This window comes from Humulus lupulus, chromosome 3, assembly GCF_963169125.1.
Source record: "Humulus lupulus chromosome 3, drHumLupu1.1, whole genome shotgun sequence".
NCBI lineage: Eukaryota > Viridiplantae > Streptophyta > Magnoliopsida > Rosales > Cannabaceae > Humulus > Humulus lupulus.
This window is the reverse complement of record NC_084795.1, coordinates 64,830,287-64,845,047: the sequence shown is the minus strand read 5'-3', so window position 1 is coordinate 64,845,047 and position 14,761 is coordinate 64,830,287. Positions and strand designations below refer to the sequence as shown.

Here is a 14,761-nt window from a genome sequence, read left to right as displayed (position 1 = left end):
TCTTAGATTTTGTCCTAGGTGGCTAACAGATTGATAATGTGATATTATGTTTGTTGATGTGGTATTGTCATGTGTAGAATAATTAGTAATTTTACCCTCAGACTTTTAACCTCTACCAAATTGTGTCATTTTTATTAAAAAATATATAAAAAATTTCTTAAAAATATTAATTAAATTCATAAAAAATTAACTGTTGGTCAACAAATGAAAGTCGAGTTAGAGCTGTAGCTATGAGTGCTACAGATGATCTAATGAGAGGAATAGACGTGATTGACACAGGAGCTCCTTTAAGTGTTCCAATCAGCAAAGCGACACTAGGAGAAATTTTCAATGTACTTGGGGAGCCAGTTGATAATTTAGGTCTGGTAGATACTCGCACAAAGTCTCCTCTTCATAGATCTTCACCTGCCTTTATACAAATAGATACAAAATTATCGATTTTTGAAATAGTAATTAAAGTAGAATATCTTTTAGCTTCTTATTGTTGTGGAGGAAAAATAGGACTCTTCGGTGGTATTGGAGTAGATAAAACAGTACTCATTATGGAATTGATCAACAACATTGCCAAAGCTCATGGGGCTAATTAATAACAAATAATTTTTTTATACTTTTTCCTTTGTTGATATTAAATGATCAAATCAAAGGTACGCAATGGAATACATGGACCCATTTTAATAAATATTAATACCAGCCAGGACTATATACATATATAAATATTAAATCACATACAAATAGATCAGAGATTACCTTATGTAGCCTATCAAGTGTCCTTGAGTCTTTTTGTATAAATCAACCATCTTCCTATTCAGTTTTCTAAGATCTCACACCATGATCTTCTAGATCAATCCTTAAACACACAAGAACGTGTGTGGGCGCGTAAGATTCAAAATGTTGACTTATGTGACTCCCTAGATGTACTCAACACATGAGATCTAGAGAGTTTTGACAGAGAGAATGTTTAAAATAGTTTTTAGGTTTAGAGAAAACTATCGCTTTAGAGAGATAGTCTGATTAACCATTATTTTCTGAATATCACGTATATTAAATTTATAAAGATATTTAATATAATTAAATAATTTTTATTTAATTAAAATATAATTCAAATTAACACTGATTAGATATTTTTATTTAATCATCTATTTAAATCATATTTAAAAAGAATAATTAAATAACTGATTAAACAAATTTATTTGAAATTCAAAATTCAAATCCCATAGATAAAAACCTCGATGCTAGGCGCCACACACTATATTGTACAGTGTGTGTCGCCCAGCCCTATTAGGGTTGCCATAATTTTCTCATTTGTTTATTTAATCAACTTTTAAGACAAAATGTTTACTCCAACATAAATATCAGTTAATTCAAAATTAACTTTATCTTAAAATATCAGTTTTAAATTATATAAATAAATATCATGTTATAAATAAGATATTTACTTTTCTCTCTCTTTATATTAATCAAAACAAGATTAATATTAATTTTAACCTATAGTTTTTTAAAATAAAAACTATATAGTTAAATAATTAATTAATTCATAATTAATCAATTGCCCATAATTATCAAATAATTATTTCATTGCCCTAGAAAATTAATTCATTTGCAATTTAGTCATTTCTCTTAGCAAATCTTTCTTTTGACATCCTTACCCTTGACAGTGTAGGACAGAGGTGATCTGGGGACCATGGACCTATAATATGAAGATCCAACAAACCAGATTATTAATTAAACTATTTAATATAATAATCTTATTTATTAATTCCATGATTACTCCACTATAAATATGGAATTGCACTCTAAGTATTTATATAATTATATTTACAGAGCTTTCTCTAGTAGTCCATTGATATAATCAATATATGTAGTTTTGTCCTCCAATATTGGTTTGTTAATTAGAGCTGGTCAAAATTATCGTTTTACCCTTCTAATTACCTATTGATCCTTAAGTACCATTAATTCACTAGCGAATAATTAATCTATAATCTGATTATAGAATTGAGCTTAATAACTATTAAGTTCCAGAATAAACCCTTAAGGGAACCAATATTCGATCCTTTAGGAAAGCATGGATTCCAATATTGTAATTCATGTTCCTAGCCATTCATGATATTGAATCTCCAAAACAAAATTCGTTACCCTTATTATTCTAAAAGACCTTAGCGAGTAAATCAAAAGATCAAATAAACATAAACATGAGTTCATGAATACTCAGGACTTAGAGTGATCTACAAATGATCATCTGTTATGACAAGAATTAAATCTTTATGTCAAACGATAAATTTATATAGATTATTAATTCTCACCGGTCCTGTCATATATAATCTCTATTATATACAACACATTTACTAAGATGTCTATCCACATTAGTGATCTTAATCTAGATTACTTGCATCTCGTATGCTTAGCAAACCGTACTAGTAACCATTCATAAAAAAATCTTTACTTTAATATGTTACTAACTATTTTATTCATTATATATGATCTTAATTCTCTCATACTAATACAAGATCATATTCTCAAGAATGAATAGGGAATTTTCTTTATATTATTATATAATTAATTCAAACAATAATTATAACATTCAAATATAATAAAATTGTACTTTTATTTAGAACCAATAAAATGTCTTTACATGCTTTTAGGGCATCAATCCTAACAATCCTCCACTTTCCCTCAAATCAAGCGAGGCATTTCCCTAAATGTCATATTGCGCACGTGACCCATGAACGACTTTGCAGGAAGTGTCTTGGTTAATGGGTCAGCAAGGTTCTGTTTCGATGCTATCTTCATAACAGTCGCATCACCTCGGTGTACAATCTCTCTTACCAGATGGTATTTCCTTTCTATATGCTTCCCTCTCTTGTGGCTTCTATGTTCTTTGGGATTAGCTACTGCTTCACTGTTGTCACAATACATGATTAATGGCTTATCCATATCTGGAACAACTTCCAGATCAGTGTAGAACTTCCTCAACCAAATCGCTTCCTTAGCTACTTCACAAGCTGCTATGTATTCGGTTTCCATGGTTGAATCAGCTATGCTAGATTGCTTAATGGTTCTCCAGACCACAGCTCCTCCACCAAGAGTGAACACTAACCCAGATGTCGATTTTCGACTGTCTTTGTCTGATTGGAAATCTGAATCAGTGTATCCAGTAGGATTTAGCTCACCCTTGAATATACCAGCTATAGTCTCTCGTTCTCCTAAGATACTTGAGAATGTGCTTTATTGCAATACAGTGTTCCAAACTAGGATTTGATTGAGAACGACTTACAATCCCAACTGGATAACATATGTCGGGCCTAGTACACACCATAGCATACATCAGACTCCTAACTGCTGAAGCATAGTGATACTTTCTCATATCCTCTTCCTCCTGAGGTGTCTTGGGACATTGTTCCTTGGAGAGAGCAATTCCATGTCTGGTTGGTAATTGACCTTTCTTGGAATTCTCCATAGAGAATCTTTTAAGCACCTTATCTATATAATTAGCTTGAGAAAGTGCTAAGAGCTTGTTCTTCCTATCCCTTAGGATTTGGATTCCCATAACATAGCTCGCCTCGCCCAAATCTTTCTTTTGGAACTTTTCAGCTAACCATTTCTTTACCTTTGACAATGTCTCTACATTGTTCCCAATGAGAAAAATGTCATCAATGTAAAGAACTAAGAAAACCACCAGTTTTCCTTTGATGTATTTATACACACATGCTTCGTCGACATTCTGCTCGAAGCCATATGTTTTAATTGTTTCATCAAAAGTGATATTCCAAGATCTAAATGCTTGCTTTAATCCATAAATGGATTTCAGCAACTTGCACACCTTTTGTTCTCCCCCTTTCTTTATAAACGCTTATGGTTGTACCATATAGATACTTTCATCAAGATAGCCATTCAGAAATGTTGTCTTGACGTCCAGTTACAATATCTCATAATCATTGGCAGTCGCTATGGATAAGAGGATACGAATGGATTTGAGCATGGCCACAGGAGAAAATGTTTCTTCATAATCAATACCTTCTCTTTGAGTGTAACCTTTGGCTACAAGCCTCGCTTTGAAAGTATCTACTTTTCCATCTACACCTCTTTTCTTCTTGTATATCCACTTACACCCTATGTAGGGATGCACATTTTCCCCATGGGGACGGGGCCCTGCGGGGACCCGACCCTAATGGGGCGGGGAATCCCCGTCTAAATGGGGAACGGAGCGGGGATAACTTTCAATCCCCCAATGTTAAATGGGGCGGGGACAGGGATAGCACTCCCCGCCCCGATGAGGCCCCATTTAATCTTTTATATATTTTGTATTTTTTTTATGTGTTTTTGTAGTATAGTAGTAAATTTTTTAATATTTTAAATTTTATTTAGGATAGTGTTTAATATTTTAAATAATAAATATTGTGAAATATTTTTATTTACATATAATTTACAATTTAAAATTTATTTTTTAAATAAATGGGTTCCCCGTGGGGATTCCCCGCCCCAATAGGGGATTCCCCACCCCGTCCCCAATGGGAAATAAGCGGGGGATGGGGCGGGGACGGGGATTAGAAATATAAATGGGGACGAGGACAGGGGGAGCACTCCCCGCCAATTCCCCGCCCCGTGTGCATCACTAACCCTATGGGCCTGACACCAGAAATAATTGGAATACATTGATTCCATTTCTTGGTTCATGGATTCTTTCCATTTCTCCTTTTCAGAATCATCCATTACCTCTTTAAAGGTTAATGGATCGTCCTTGTCTATATTAGAAACAAGGACATGTGAATCATGTTCGTAGCGAACAGGTTGTCTCACAATCCTCCCACTACGGCGTTGCACCGGGATTTCTTTTCCAGGAATCATGGTTTCCTCAGTTTATCGTTTATAATTTAATGATGAAGATGATTGTGATGGAATCTTATCAACTGTGAGTTCCCATAATACAACCTTGCTCTGAGGTTTATAATTATTCATATAGTCATGTTCAAGGAAGGTCGCATTTGTTGAAACAAATACCTTTTGATCCTTGGGACTATAGAAATAAGCACCTCTTGTTTCTAGAGCGTAGCCAACAAAAATGCAAACTTCTGACCTTGATTCAAGTTTCCCTGATTTAGGTCTAAGAACATGAGCAGGACAGCCCCAAATGCGGAAATGTTGCAAACTAGGTTTGTTTCCATTCCACAGTTTCAGTGGTGTTTTGCTAATGGTCTTAGGTGGGACTACATTCAAAATGTACGTCACCGTTTGAAGGACATATCCCCAGAATGAGAGAAGAAGTGAAGAGTAGCTTAACATAGATCTAACCATGTCCAACAAGGTCCTATTTCTTTTTTTAGAAACACCATTTTGTTGTGGAGTTCCTGGTGCTGTGAGTTGGGATAGAATACCATGCTCCAACAAGAAATCTTTGAATTCTAAATCCAAATATTCTCCACCTCGATCCGATCGAAGTGTCTTTAGAGTCTTACCTAACTGCTTCTCAGGCTCAGCTTTGAATTCTTGAAACTTACCAAAGGTTTCAGATTTCCTAAGCATTAGGTAAGTATGAGCATATCTTGAGTAATCGTTAATAAAAGTGATGAAATAATCATACCCACCTCTTGCTTGTACATTTATTGGACCACAGACATCGCTGTGTACGAGCTCCAAAAGTTCTTTGGCTCTATTGCTTTTCGCTGAGAAAAGACGTTTGGTTATTTTACTTTCTAGACAAGATTCACAAACCGGAAGAGTTCCAACTATTAGTTCTCTCAAAGGTCCATATTTTGTTAACCGATGTATCCTATCTAGACCTATATGACCAAGTCTAAGATTCCAAAGATATGTGTCATCCTCGTTTGAAACTTTTTGTCTTTTGTTACCTTGCGGTTTTGCTACTTTAAATCATTTTTAATTATTGAGTGTTCATTCATTTTAATGAAAGCGATAAAGTCCCAATATTCAATTGCATGTCTAAAGAAAAAATTTAAGAATAATCAAATTATAAACAAAATATCCTAAAGTTATTACATGCAATAAAATCCCAAATTAACTAAAATTGAACTAAACATTGTTCAAACAACAGTAAAGTTTTCTTTTAATAAAACTAAAGAATATTAAATAAATGGACTTTCTTTAACACTTTCTTGAACTAGATGATTTTCCTCTTTTCCTCTTCAACTTTTTGTCTTCATCTGCAAGTTCCTTTTGATCGCTCAAGTGTTTGTAAAGAAAACAAATAGCAAAAAATATGATTTGTAGTTTCTAAATCAAAGATTTAGAACTTTATGTATCATAATCCACTATTAAGTCTAATGTAAAGGTAAATCATATCTACCTTTTTCGTGATTGTAGACTTGTCTGTAAATCCTCAAAGGCAGCATCCTACAAATCACAAGCATATTCAATATGTTCAAACTTTTTCCTTAGCTTCTCTTCCATGGTACTAAGACAGTAAAATATTGCCATGTGATTTGATCTCATCCAATCAACACATTTCTCATGTTCCTCTTTTCTTGCATCCCTTGATGGTACAAGAGGAGGCCTCTTATCATTATAGATATGTTAAGATTTTTGGCCAGAAAAACGAACAAGGTTGAATTCACCCATCCATCTTCATCCTCTTCGGTCATTTTTACTTTCTTTATATGATCATCAATCCTTTTATGCATTACCGGGCACGTTATAGGAAAATAATTGGGTGGCAACATTTTATGACTGAAAATAAAACACAATAATATTATAATTTGGAAAAATATCAATGTCTTGGAAAGTAAACATGATGCATGAATGAAACAATTAAAACACATAAATTAACATTTACGTTTCCACGATAAAACTACCCAACAAATAAAGTGTCGCCTTAAGGTCGGCCAAGTTAAATTCAAATAGCTTATAAGACAATCTTATCTTTATAATTTAAAACTTAAAATAACTCTTTATTTTCTCTTTTAAATATAAAGTATCGCTAGTTTGGTCAAGATGTAATTATCCACTGCAAAAGCTTAATTACATCTTTGTAAGTGTAACCCATTATTTCAGATTTCATTGACTTAACTTAGAGAGTGTCACCTTATGGTCGATCAAGCCTAAAATACATCACTTCCTCCTATCTTCGTAAGAAGCTAACCTTGGTATTGATATGTCTAGAAACCTTCCTTAGGGGGACAGAAACAAAGCCGCCTCGAGGCCCTATTCATATCTCACGGTGTTGTACTAAAAATGAAGACCATAGGTCACATTAAGATGTTCACCTTCTCCCACTTACTATTTAAAATTATATGTGTTTTATTAAACTAATCAATTAATTCCAAATTAATTACTAGTTTAAAAATAACCGCGTGAATGTAATTAATTACAAAAATCATAATTATAAAAGAGCTTGTGTTCTATAATTAATGTGATCTAAATAATTACTCATTACATTCATCTAACTTTACTAAAATGCTTTTTACATAAAGTTAGTTATCTTAAAGTCCTATAAAAACTATTGCCTTTATTATGGTGTGAGTTACCAAGTTTTAACTAATTTAATACTTAGTAGTTTACATGAAATTGATTTCACCAAAAACAATTCATATAAACAAATAGGACAATCATAGATAATCATGTTTCTAAAAGATGCATGATTAATGAGAAACTGTGTGGAGTTTCATGAATGGCATGTAATTGACTAATGCATGATCATGTTATCAATCAAACATAAATTAACATTTATTTAAAAAGATACAATAAATAATTAAATAAACAATAAATGATGACCTGAGTACTAATGGGTATTTCTAAGATTTACAACCCTTTGAAAAAATTAGAAATAAAATTACAATCTAAGCCTATGTAGCTTTCAAGACTCTCCAAGAATGTTCCTCCTCTCCTTTAGGCTTTCATGCTAATCTTTAAGAACTTTGTTTTGCCCAACTTATTAATTAGAAACATATTTTCTAATTAATTTATTTAATTAAAACTAACTTTTAATTAAATAACTATTTTTCTCATCTTTTTAATTTAGTTGAATTTAAATAATTAAATAATAAAATTAAAATAATTATTTAAACTTAAAGATATTAAAATATCTTAACCAACTAAAAGATATTTTATTTTCTAATAAAATAAAATAAGATAATTAAAATTTTAAATTCAAATAATTTAAAAATTAATTAAATAAAAGATATTTTATAACAACTTAGGTATTATGGTTTTGGGCACCAAGATTGGTGCCCTAGGGCTGGCGGCACAAGGAGCCAAGGGCTCGGGTGGGTGGCAGGTTGGCATGCAAGGGCTCGGCCAAGAGCCTAGCGCACGGGGAGGCAGGCAGGTGCGCATGTGCATGGGTGTTGGGTGCACGCTAGGAGCCATGGGGCTGCACGCAGAGAGCCACGGGGCTACACGTTGGGAGCCGCGGGGCTGTACCCTGGGAGCAGGAGAGTTGGGGTGCGTCTGGCGCACGTGGCAGAAGGTGGAGGTTCGGGGCCTGGGTGCACCTGCGGGTGAGGCAGTCACGAGGTTGGTGTGTGCCGCTGCAAGAGGCTCGGGCCGTGTGCCTCTTTGGTGCATGGCTCGACTCCTCTTGTTTTTCTTTGTGTACAGATTTTTCAATTAAATTTCAAGAAATAAAATTACAAAAAATCAAATGCCCTTTATTGGTTTACACAAGATCTAGAAAAATAATAAATTCCTAACCTAATAGCACTATATAATTAACGATCTATCATTCAACCATACATTCAAAGAACATATCCATTCATTCAATATACATACCACACACACATATAAAAATGCAAGAAACCCAGACAGTATTTAATATATATATATATATGTATAGACTGCTCTGATACCAATTGATGGTATTAAATGTTCAAATCAAAGGTACGCAGCGGAATACATGGACCCATTTTAATAAATATTGATACCAGCCAGGATCATATACATATATAAATATTAAATCACATACAAATAAATCAGTGATTACCTCTTGTAGCCTTTCAAATGTCCTTGAGTCTTTTTGTATAAATCAACGATCTTCCTATAAAGTGTTATGAGATCTCACACACTGATCTTCCAAACCAATCCTCAAACACACAAGGACGTGTGTGGGCACGTAGAATCTAAAAGGTTGATTTATGTGACTCCCTAGATGTACTCAACACATGAGATCTAGAGAGTTTTGACAGAGAGAATGTTTAGAATAATTTTCACGTTTAGATAAAACTATCGCTTTAGAGAGAGAGTCTGATTAACCATTATTTTCTGAATATCACGTATATCAGATTTATAAAGATATTTAATATAATTAAATAATCTTTATATAATTCAAATTAAAACTTATTAGATATTTTCATTTAATTATATATTTAAATCATATTTAAAAAGAATAATTAAATAAATGATTAAACAAATTTATTTGAAATTCAAAATTTAAATCCCAAAGATAAAAACCCTGATGCTAGGCGCCACACACTGTACTATACAGTGTGTGTCGCCCAGCCCTATTAAGGTAGCCCTAATTTTCTCATTTGTTTATTTAATCAACTTTTAAGACAAGATATTTATTCCAACATAAATATCAGTTAATTCAAAATTAACTTTATCTCAATATATCAGTTTTAAATTAAATAAATAAATATCATATTATAAATAAGATATTTATTATTTTCTCTCTTTACATTAATTCAAACAAGATTAATATTAATTTTAACCTATAGTTTTTCAAAATAAAAACTATATAGTTAAATAATTAATTAATTCACAATTAATCAATTACCCATAATTACCAAATAATTATTTACTTGCCCTGGAAAATTAATTCTTTTGCAATTTAGTCAATTCTCTTAACAAATCTTTCTTTTGACATCCTTATCCTTGACAATGTAGGACATATGTGATCAAGGGACTATGGACCTATAATACAAAGCTCCAATAAACCAAATTATTAATTAAAATCTTTAATCTAATAATCTTATTTATTAATTCCATGATTACTCCACTATAAATATGGAATTTCACTCTAAGTATGTATAGAATTATATTCACAGAGTTTTCTCTAGTAGTCCATTAATATAATCAATATATGTAGTTTTTTCCTCCATTATTAGTTCATTAATTAGAGCTGGTCAAAATTACCGTTTACCCTTCTAATTACCTCTTGATCCTTAAGTATCATTAATTCACTAGCGGATAATTACGCTATAATCTAATTATAGATTTGAGCTCAATAACTATTCAGTTCCATAATCAACCCTTAAGGGAACTAATATTCGATTCGTTAGGATAGCATGGATTCCAATATTGTAATTCGCATTCCGAGCCATCTATGATATTGAATCTCCAAAACAAATGTCATTAGCCTCATTATTCTAAGAGACCATAACGAGTGAATCAAAAGATCCAATAAACATAAACAGGAGATCATGAATACTCAGGATTTAGACTGATCTACAAATTATCATCTGTTATGACAAGAATTAAATATTTACGTCAAATGACAAGTTTATATAGATAATTAAGTCTCATCGGTCTGTCATATATAATCTATATTATATACAATACATTTACTAAGATGTCTATCCACATCAGTAATCCGAATCTAGATTACTTGCATCTTGTATGCTTAGCAAACCGTACTAGTAACCATACATTAAAGATTCATTACTTTAATATGCTATTGACTATTTTATTCGTTATATATGATCTTAATACTTTCGTACTAATACAAGATCATATTCTCATGAATGAATATGGTGTTTTCTTGATATTATTATATAATTAATTCAAACAATAATTATAATATTCAAATATAATAAAATTATATTTTTATTTAAAACCAATAAAATGTCTTTACATGCTTTTAGGGCATTAATCCTAACATCCTTTTATCTTATTTTACAATATAAAATAAATCTATTTTAGAATGACAATTTAAAATAAATACTAAAGTAAAGAAAAATTTTAATTAAAGAGGAGGACAAAGGACAAATGGCTTAAACAAATAAAAAAAATTTAATTTAAAAGGAGGAGGACGAATGGGAAAAAACTTTATTTTATTATTTATTTTTAATTTTTATTTTAAGATATATTTATTTTATATTGTAAAAAAAGTAAAAAAAAAAAAGTTATTTGTTATTAATTAGGATTTTAATTTTTGAATATTTGAAAATTTATTTAATTAATTAGAAATTAGTATTGTTTATTTTCTTAATCTCTTAAAATATATATTTTTTTAATTTTTAAGGAGTTAATTATTATTTTAATGAATTTTTTAAAATTAGTTTTAATAAAATGACACAATTTGGTAGTGGTCAAAGTTCGGGGGGAAATTGTTAATTATTCTACACATGACACTGCCACATCAACTGAGAAAATGTCACATCATTAATCTGTTAGCCACCTAGGACGAAATCTAACTATTGTACCCTAATTTCAGCCCAAGTTTATTCACCTAGCTCGGGTACAACTGGCAAATAAATATACGGGGACATAGCATGGGAGTGATATCTGATTGTTATGCACGTGGACAGCTCGGGTTTCGTGTGGTCACCTGTGGTGTTAGGCGCCCTGGGTCTAACCCGAGCAAGGGATACGAAGGTCGTGAAGCACGAGCTCAGGATATTAAAATAGATGTCTAAGCACGAGCTTGGAGGAGACAATTAGCTCGTGGTAATTCTAATATATTGCACACCCGCGGATCCCCAGAGACTCGGGTCCTTTTATGCGTTTATTTATGACCAGGCTGTCATATTTAATGTCCCAGATATTAGGAGAACATTTACTTTGTGATAAAATCATATCCCATTATAAATGGGAAGTATATGTATTAAATGTAATAATTATGTAAATGTGTGATTGACTCACGCGGTTACCCAAACTTGTCTATGGAATTCCCTTATAAATACTGAGAATATTGGACAGGGAGGGGGACCATTATTCTGTAATGCCAAAAATCTGCCAAAATAGAGATAGAAACAGTAATAATATAGACTCGTGGACTAGGTGGATTTTAACCACCAAACCACGTAAAATTTATGTGTTCTTGAGTGAAATCATTTATTTTTCATTACGGTTTATTAAGCAATAATCTACATAATTATTTCTTAATACACTGTTGGCGAAAAACCACGCCAACACTAACAGAAATCCCATATTTCAATAATATGTATAGTTCAAGGGGAATTTTTAACATTGCGAATCATTCGGGAGGCACAATCTATAATAGTTATAGTTCGGGGGGCAAAAATACTATTTATTCTAATATTAATGTAATCCTAGGAAGTGTTATATCCATTTTTTGGGCATCTATGATGTTTTCAAAAATGGCGATTATAAAGTTATGATGAACAAGACTAGTAGCATTCCTAATCTCACAAAGCACAAAGCCAACTACCAAGCGCTAACAGCTATATTTTTCCATTCCTGTTCACTAACAGAGACAAGAAGGTTCGCTAACAGAGACACTTGGTCGTGCATCATGATCTGTTTATGCCTATTCGTTCAAGACAAATTATTTATGCTAATAGAATTAGCAAATGAGTTAGAGTCGTCATTTATAAAAATATAACTATATTTGTGTTATTATAATGATGTATGTATTATTTACGGGCAAATCCCAATAGCTTAGACCCATGATTTATATATAACCCTAAACTCCTCACTATAAATAAGAAAATATGAAATAAAAACGAAAGAGATGATTCATAATGGCTGTAGAGTCCCAGTATTAGCAGCAGCAGCAGCAGTAGTAGTAGTAGTAGTATGTTCATTACTATGGATTTTGGTTCAAGCCGGGACTTAGTTGGAAACTCCTAGCAATAGTTATGGATTTTATAAGTTTAACCTATAGTTTAAGAATATTAATTATAACATAAGGTTTGAATAATATTGCTGGTTATTAATATGATAATTATTATAACCTAAGGTTTAGATAGAGCTAATAAGAATATGACACTTGTCATGAGCATAGTTATTCCTAAGGTTTAGAGAGATCCAATAGGAATATGATACTTGGCATATGTATGATTATTAAGGAATTATTATTTTAATGATAAAATAAGAGAAATATAAGACTTAGTCTTCACTAAAATCTGATAGGAGCATGGTATTTGCCATAGTTTTATTTATTTGAGGATTATGTTAGATAATTAAATAAATTTTTTGTAACTTTAGGGTGCTGTAACTTTCGACCTGTTTTTGACCCAGTTATGTTATCAATTTAGAAAAATATTATTTCTATAAAGTTGTAGATAATTGAATTAGCTTTCTAACGGTATAAAGAGAGTGAAAATCAGAGTTCTACAGCTCCAGATATGTTGATTTTACTGCAGGGGAGTTTAGAGTTACGAGATTTAGGGAATTAAAAGTTAGGATTCTATTTATTTTTATTATTTTAAAAATCAAGCTTTGAATCCTTAAATCTCTCTGAAAAATTTGACCAATTCCTAAGCCTTTGGCTGAAGGATATTCAAATATTTTCAATTAAATTTATTATTTTTATTCAAAGCCAAAAAGAAGATTTTTATTCCTAGAACTCTATAAATAGGACCTAGCACCAAGCCTTTTCATTCATTCTTCAATCATTGATCATAGCCTTCCATGTGCTAGTGAGACTATAGAGTGATAAACACTTGGATTGAGGTTATAAGCTTAATCATTATAAGCTTAATAAACACTTGGGAAGTAAGATTATAGTGTATTTCGGTTTCGAGGTATAGTTCGGTCATAGAAGCATTCAAGGTATTCCTAATTCTAGTTCCTTTCTGTATTGATTCTTATAGTTCTTCTCTACTCAAATCCTAACTCAGTCTTTTCTATTCTTGGTTAGGCATCTAAGTTCTTCGAACTTAAGGTTTTCATTGGTAAGTATCATTTCGATGGTGTAGTTTATTCTTTCCATCTCTTTTCTTTAGTATACTCACCTCTATATTATGGCTTTTAGGAGTGTTCCAAAATCCCGACTTTGTTCTCATCATCCCGGTATATTGGTAAGGAAAATAGGATAGGATATTATGTGTTATGCTATATTTTCTATTATTATGTATTTGATACAATATTTTGATATTTAATAAAGTTATATTATTTCTTATGTATCTTTCCCAAAATAGTAGCTATGTATAGTAGATCTAATGGTCCAAGGTCATAGAAATAGTTAGGTCATTACAATGGCGAAACTCCATTATTGTATAAAAAAAATCCTTATGTAATATCAAAGTAAAAGAGAACTATAGAATAACCGACAACATAAGTTCGTCGGAAAGTATAGTTCTTCAAGTTTAAATAACAATAAAAATAACTAAGTGGATATATGTCATTTTTTTTACCCAACCATTATAAAATATAATATTATTTATTTTATCATATCATTATTATCCAACTATACTTTTATCTTATCAAAATGTCGAAAAAGAATGTTATAATAGGTAATAAAACAAAATTACACAATCCGAGAAAGTATAAACTCAATAAAGAAAAAGAAAAGTAGGTGAAGGTGATAAGACAGTCCTTCACGTGGTAGTAGCTGATGATCAGTTTAATAAAATCATACCGTATAATTTGTCTTATTACATTATTGTTATGAATAATATTATTAAAATGTGAGAAGACATCAGCATGATCATTTATTTGATTTTAAATACTACTTGATTGTTTTTATATTTGTAAGAATGGGTGATGCAAGCTGTATCCTTTTCGGATATATATGATTATTGAAAAAATCTGTGGTGCGGGCGTTACTCTTTTGCTGAGGTTTGATTGGTGGAGACAGTAAGTTGTGGCCCCATTTTGATAAGTGTTATAACAAGTGTGGATGTATTAG

General features: G+C 31.6%; 1 protein-coding gene across 1 annotated transcript; it reads left to right on the top strand.

Annotated features, from left to right (window-relative positions):
• Positions 1 to 230: 230 nt before the first annotated feature.
• LOC133824264 (ATP synthase subunit beta, chloroplastic-like) lies at positions 231 to 587 on the top strand. The gene has a single exon (XM_062257133.1). The coding sequence runs from the start codon at positions 231 to 233 to the stop codon at positions 585 to 587; it is 357 nt and encodes a 118-aa protein (XP_062113117.1).
• Positions 588 to 14,761: the final 14,174 nt, after the last annotated feature.

Excerpts from the sequence above, each read along its gene's own strand:
- LOC133824264 (XM_062257133.1), top strand. The coding sequence starts at position 231 with ATGAGTGCTACAGATGATCTAATGAGAGGAATAGACGTGATTGACACA.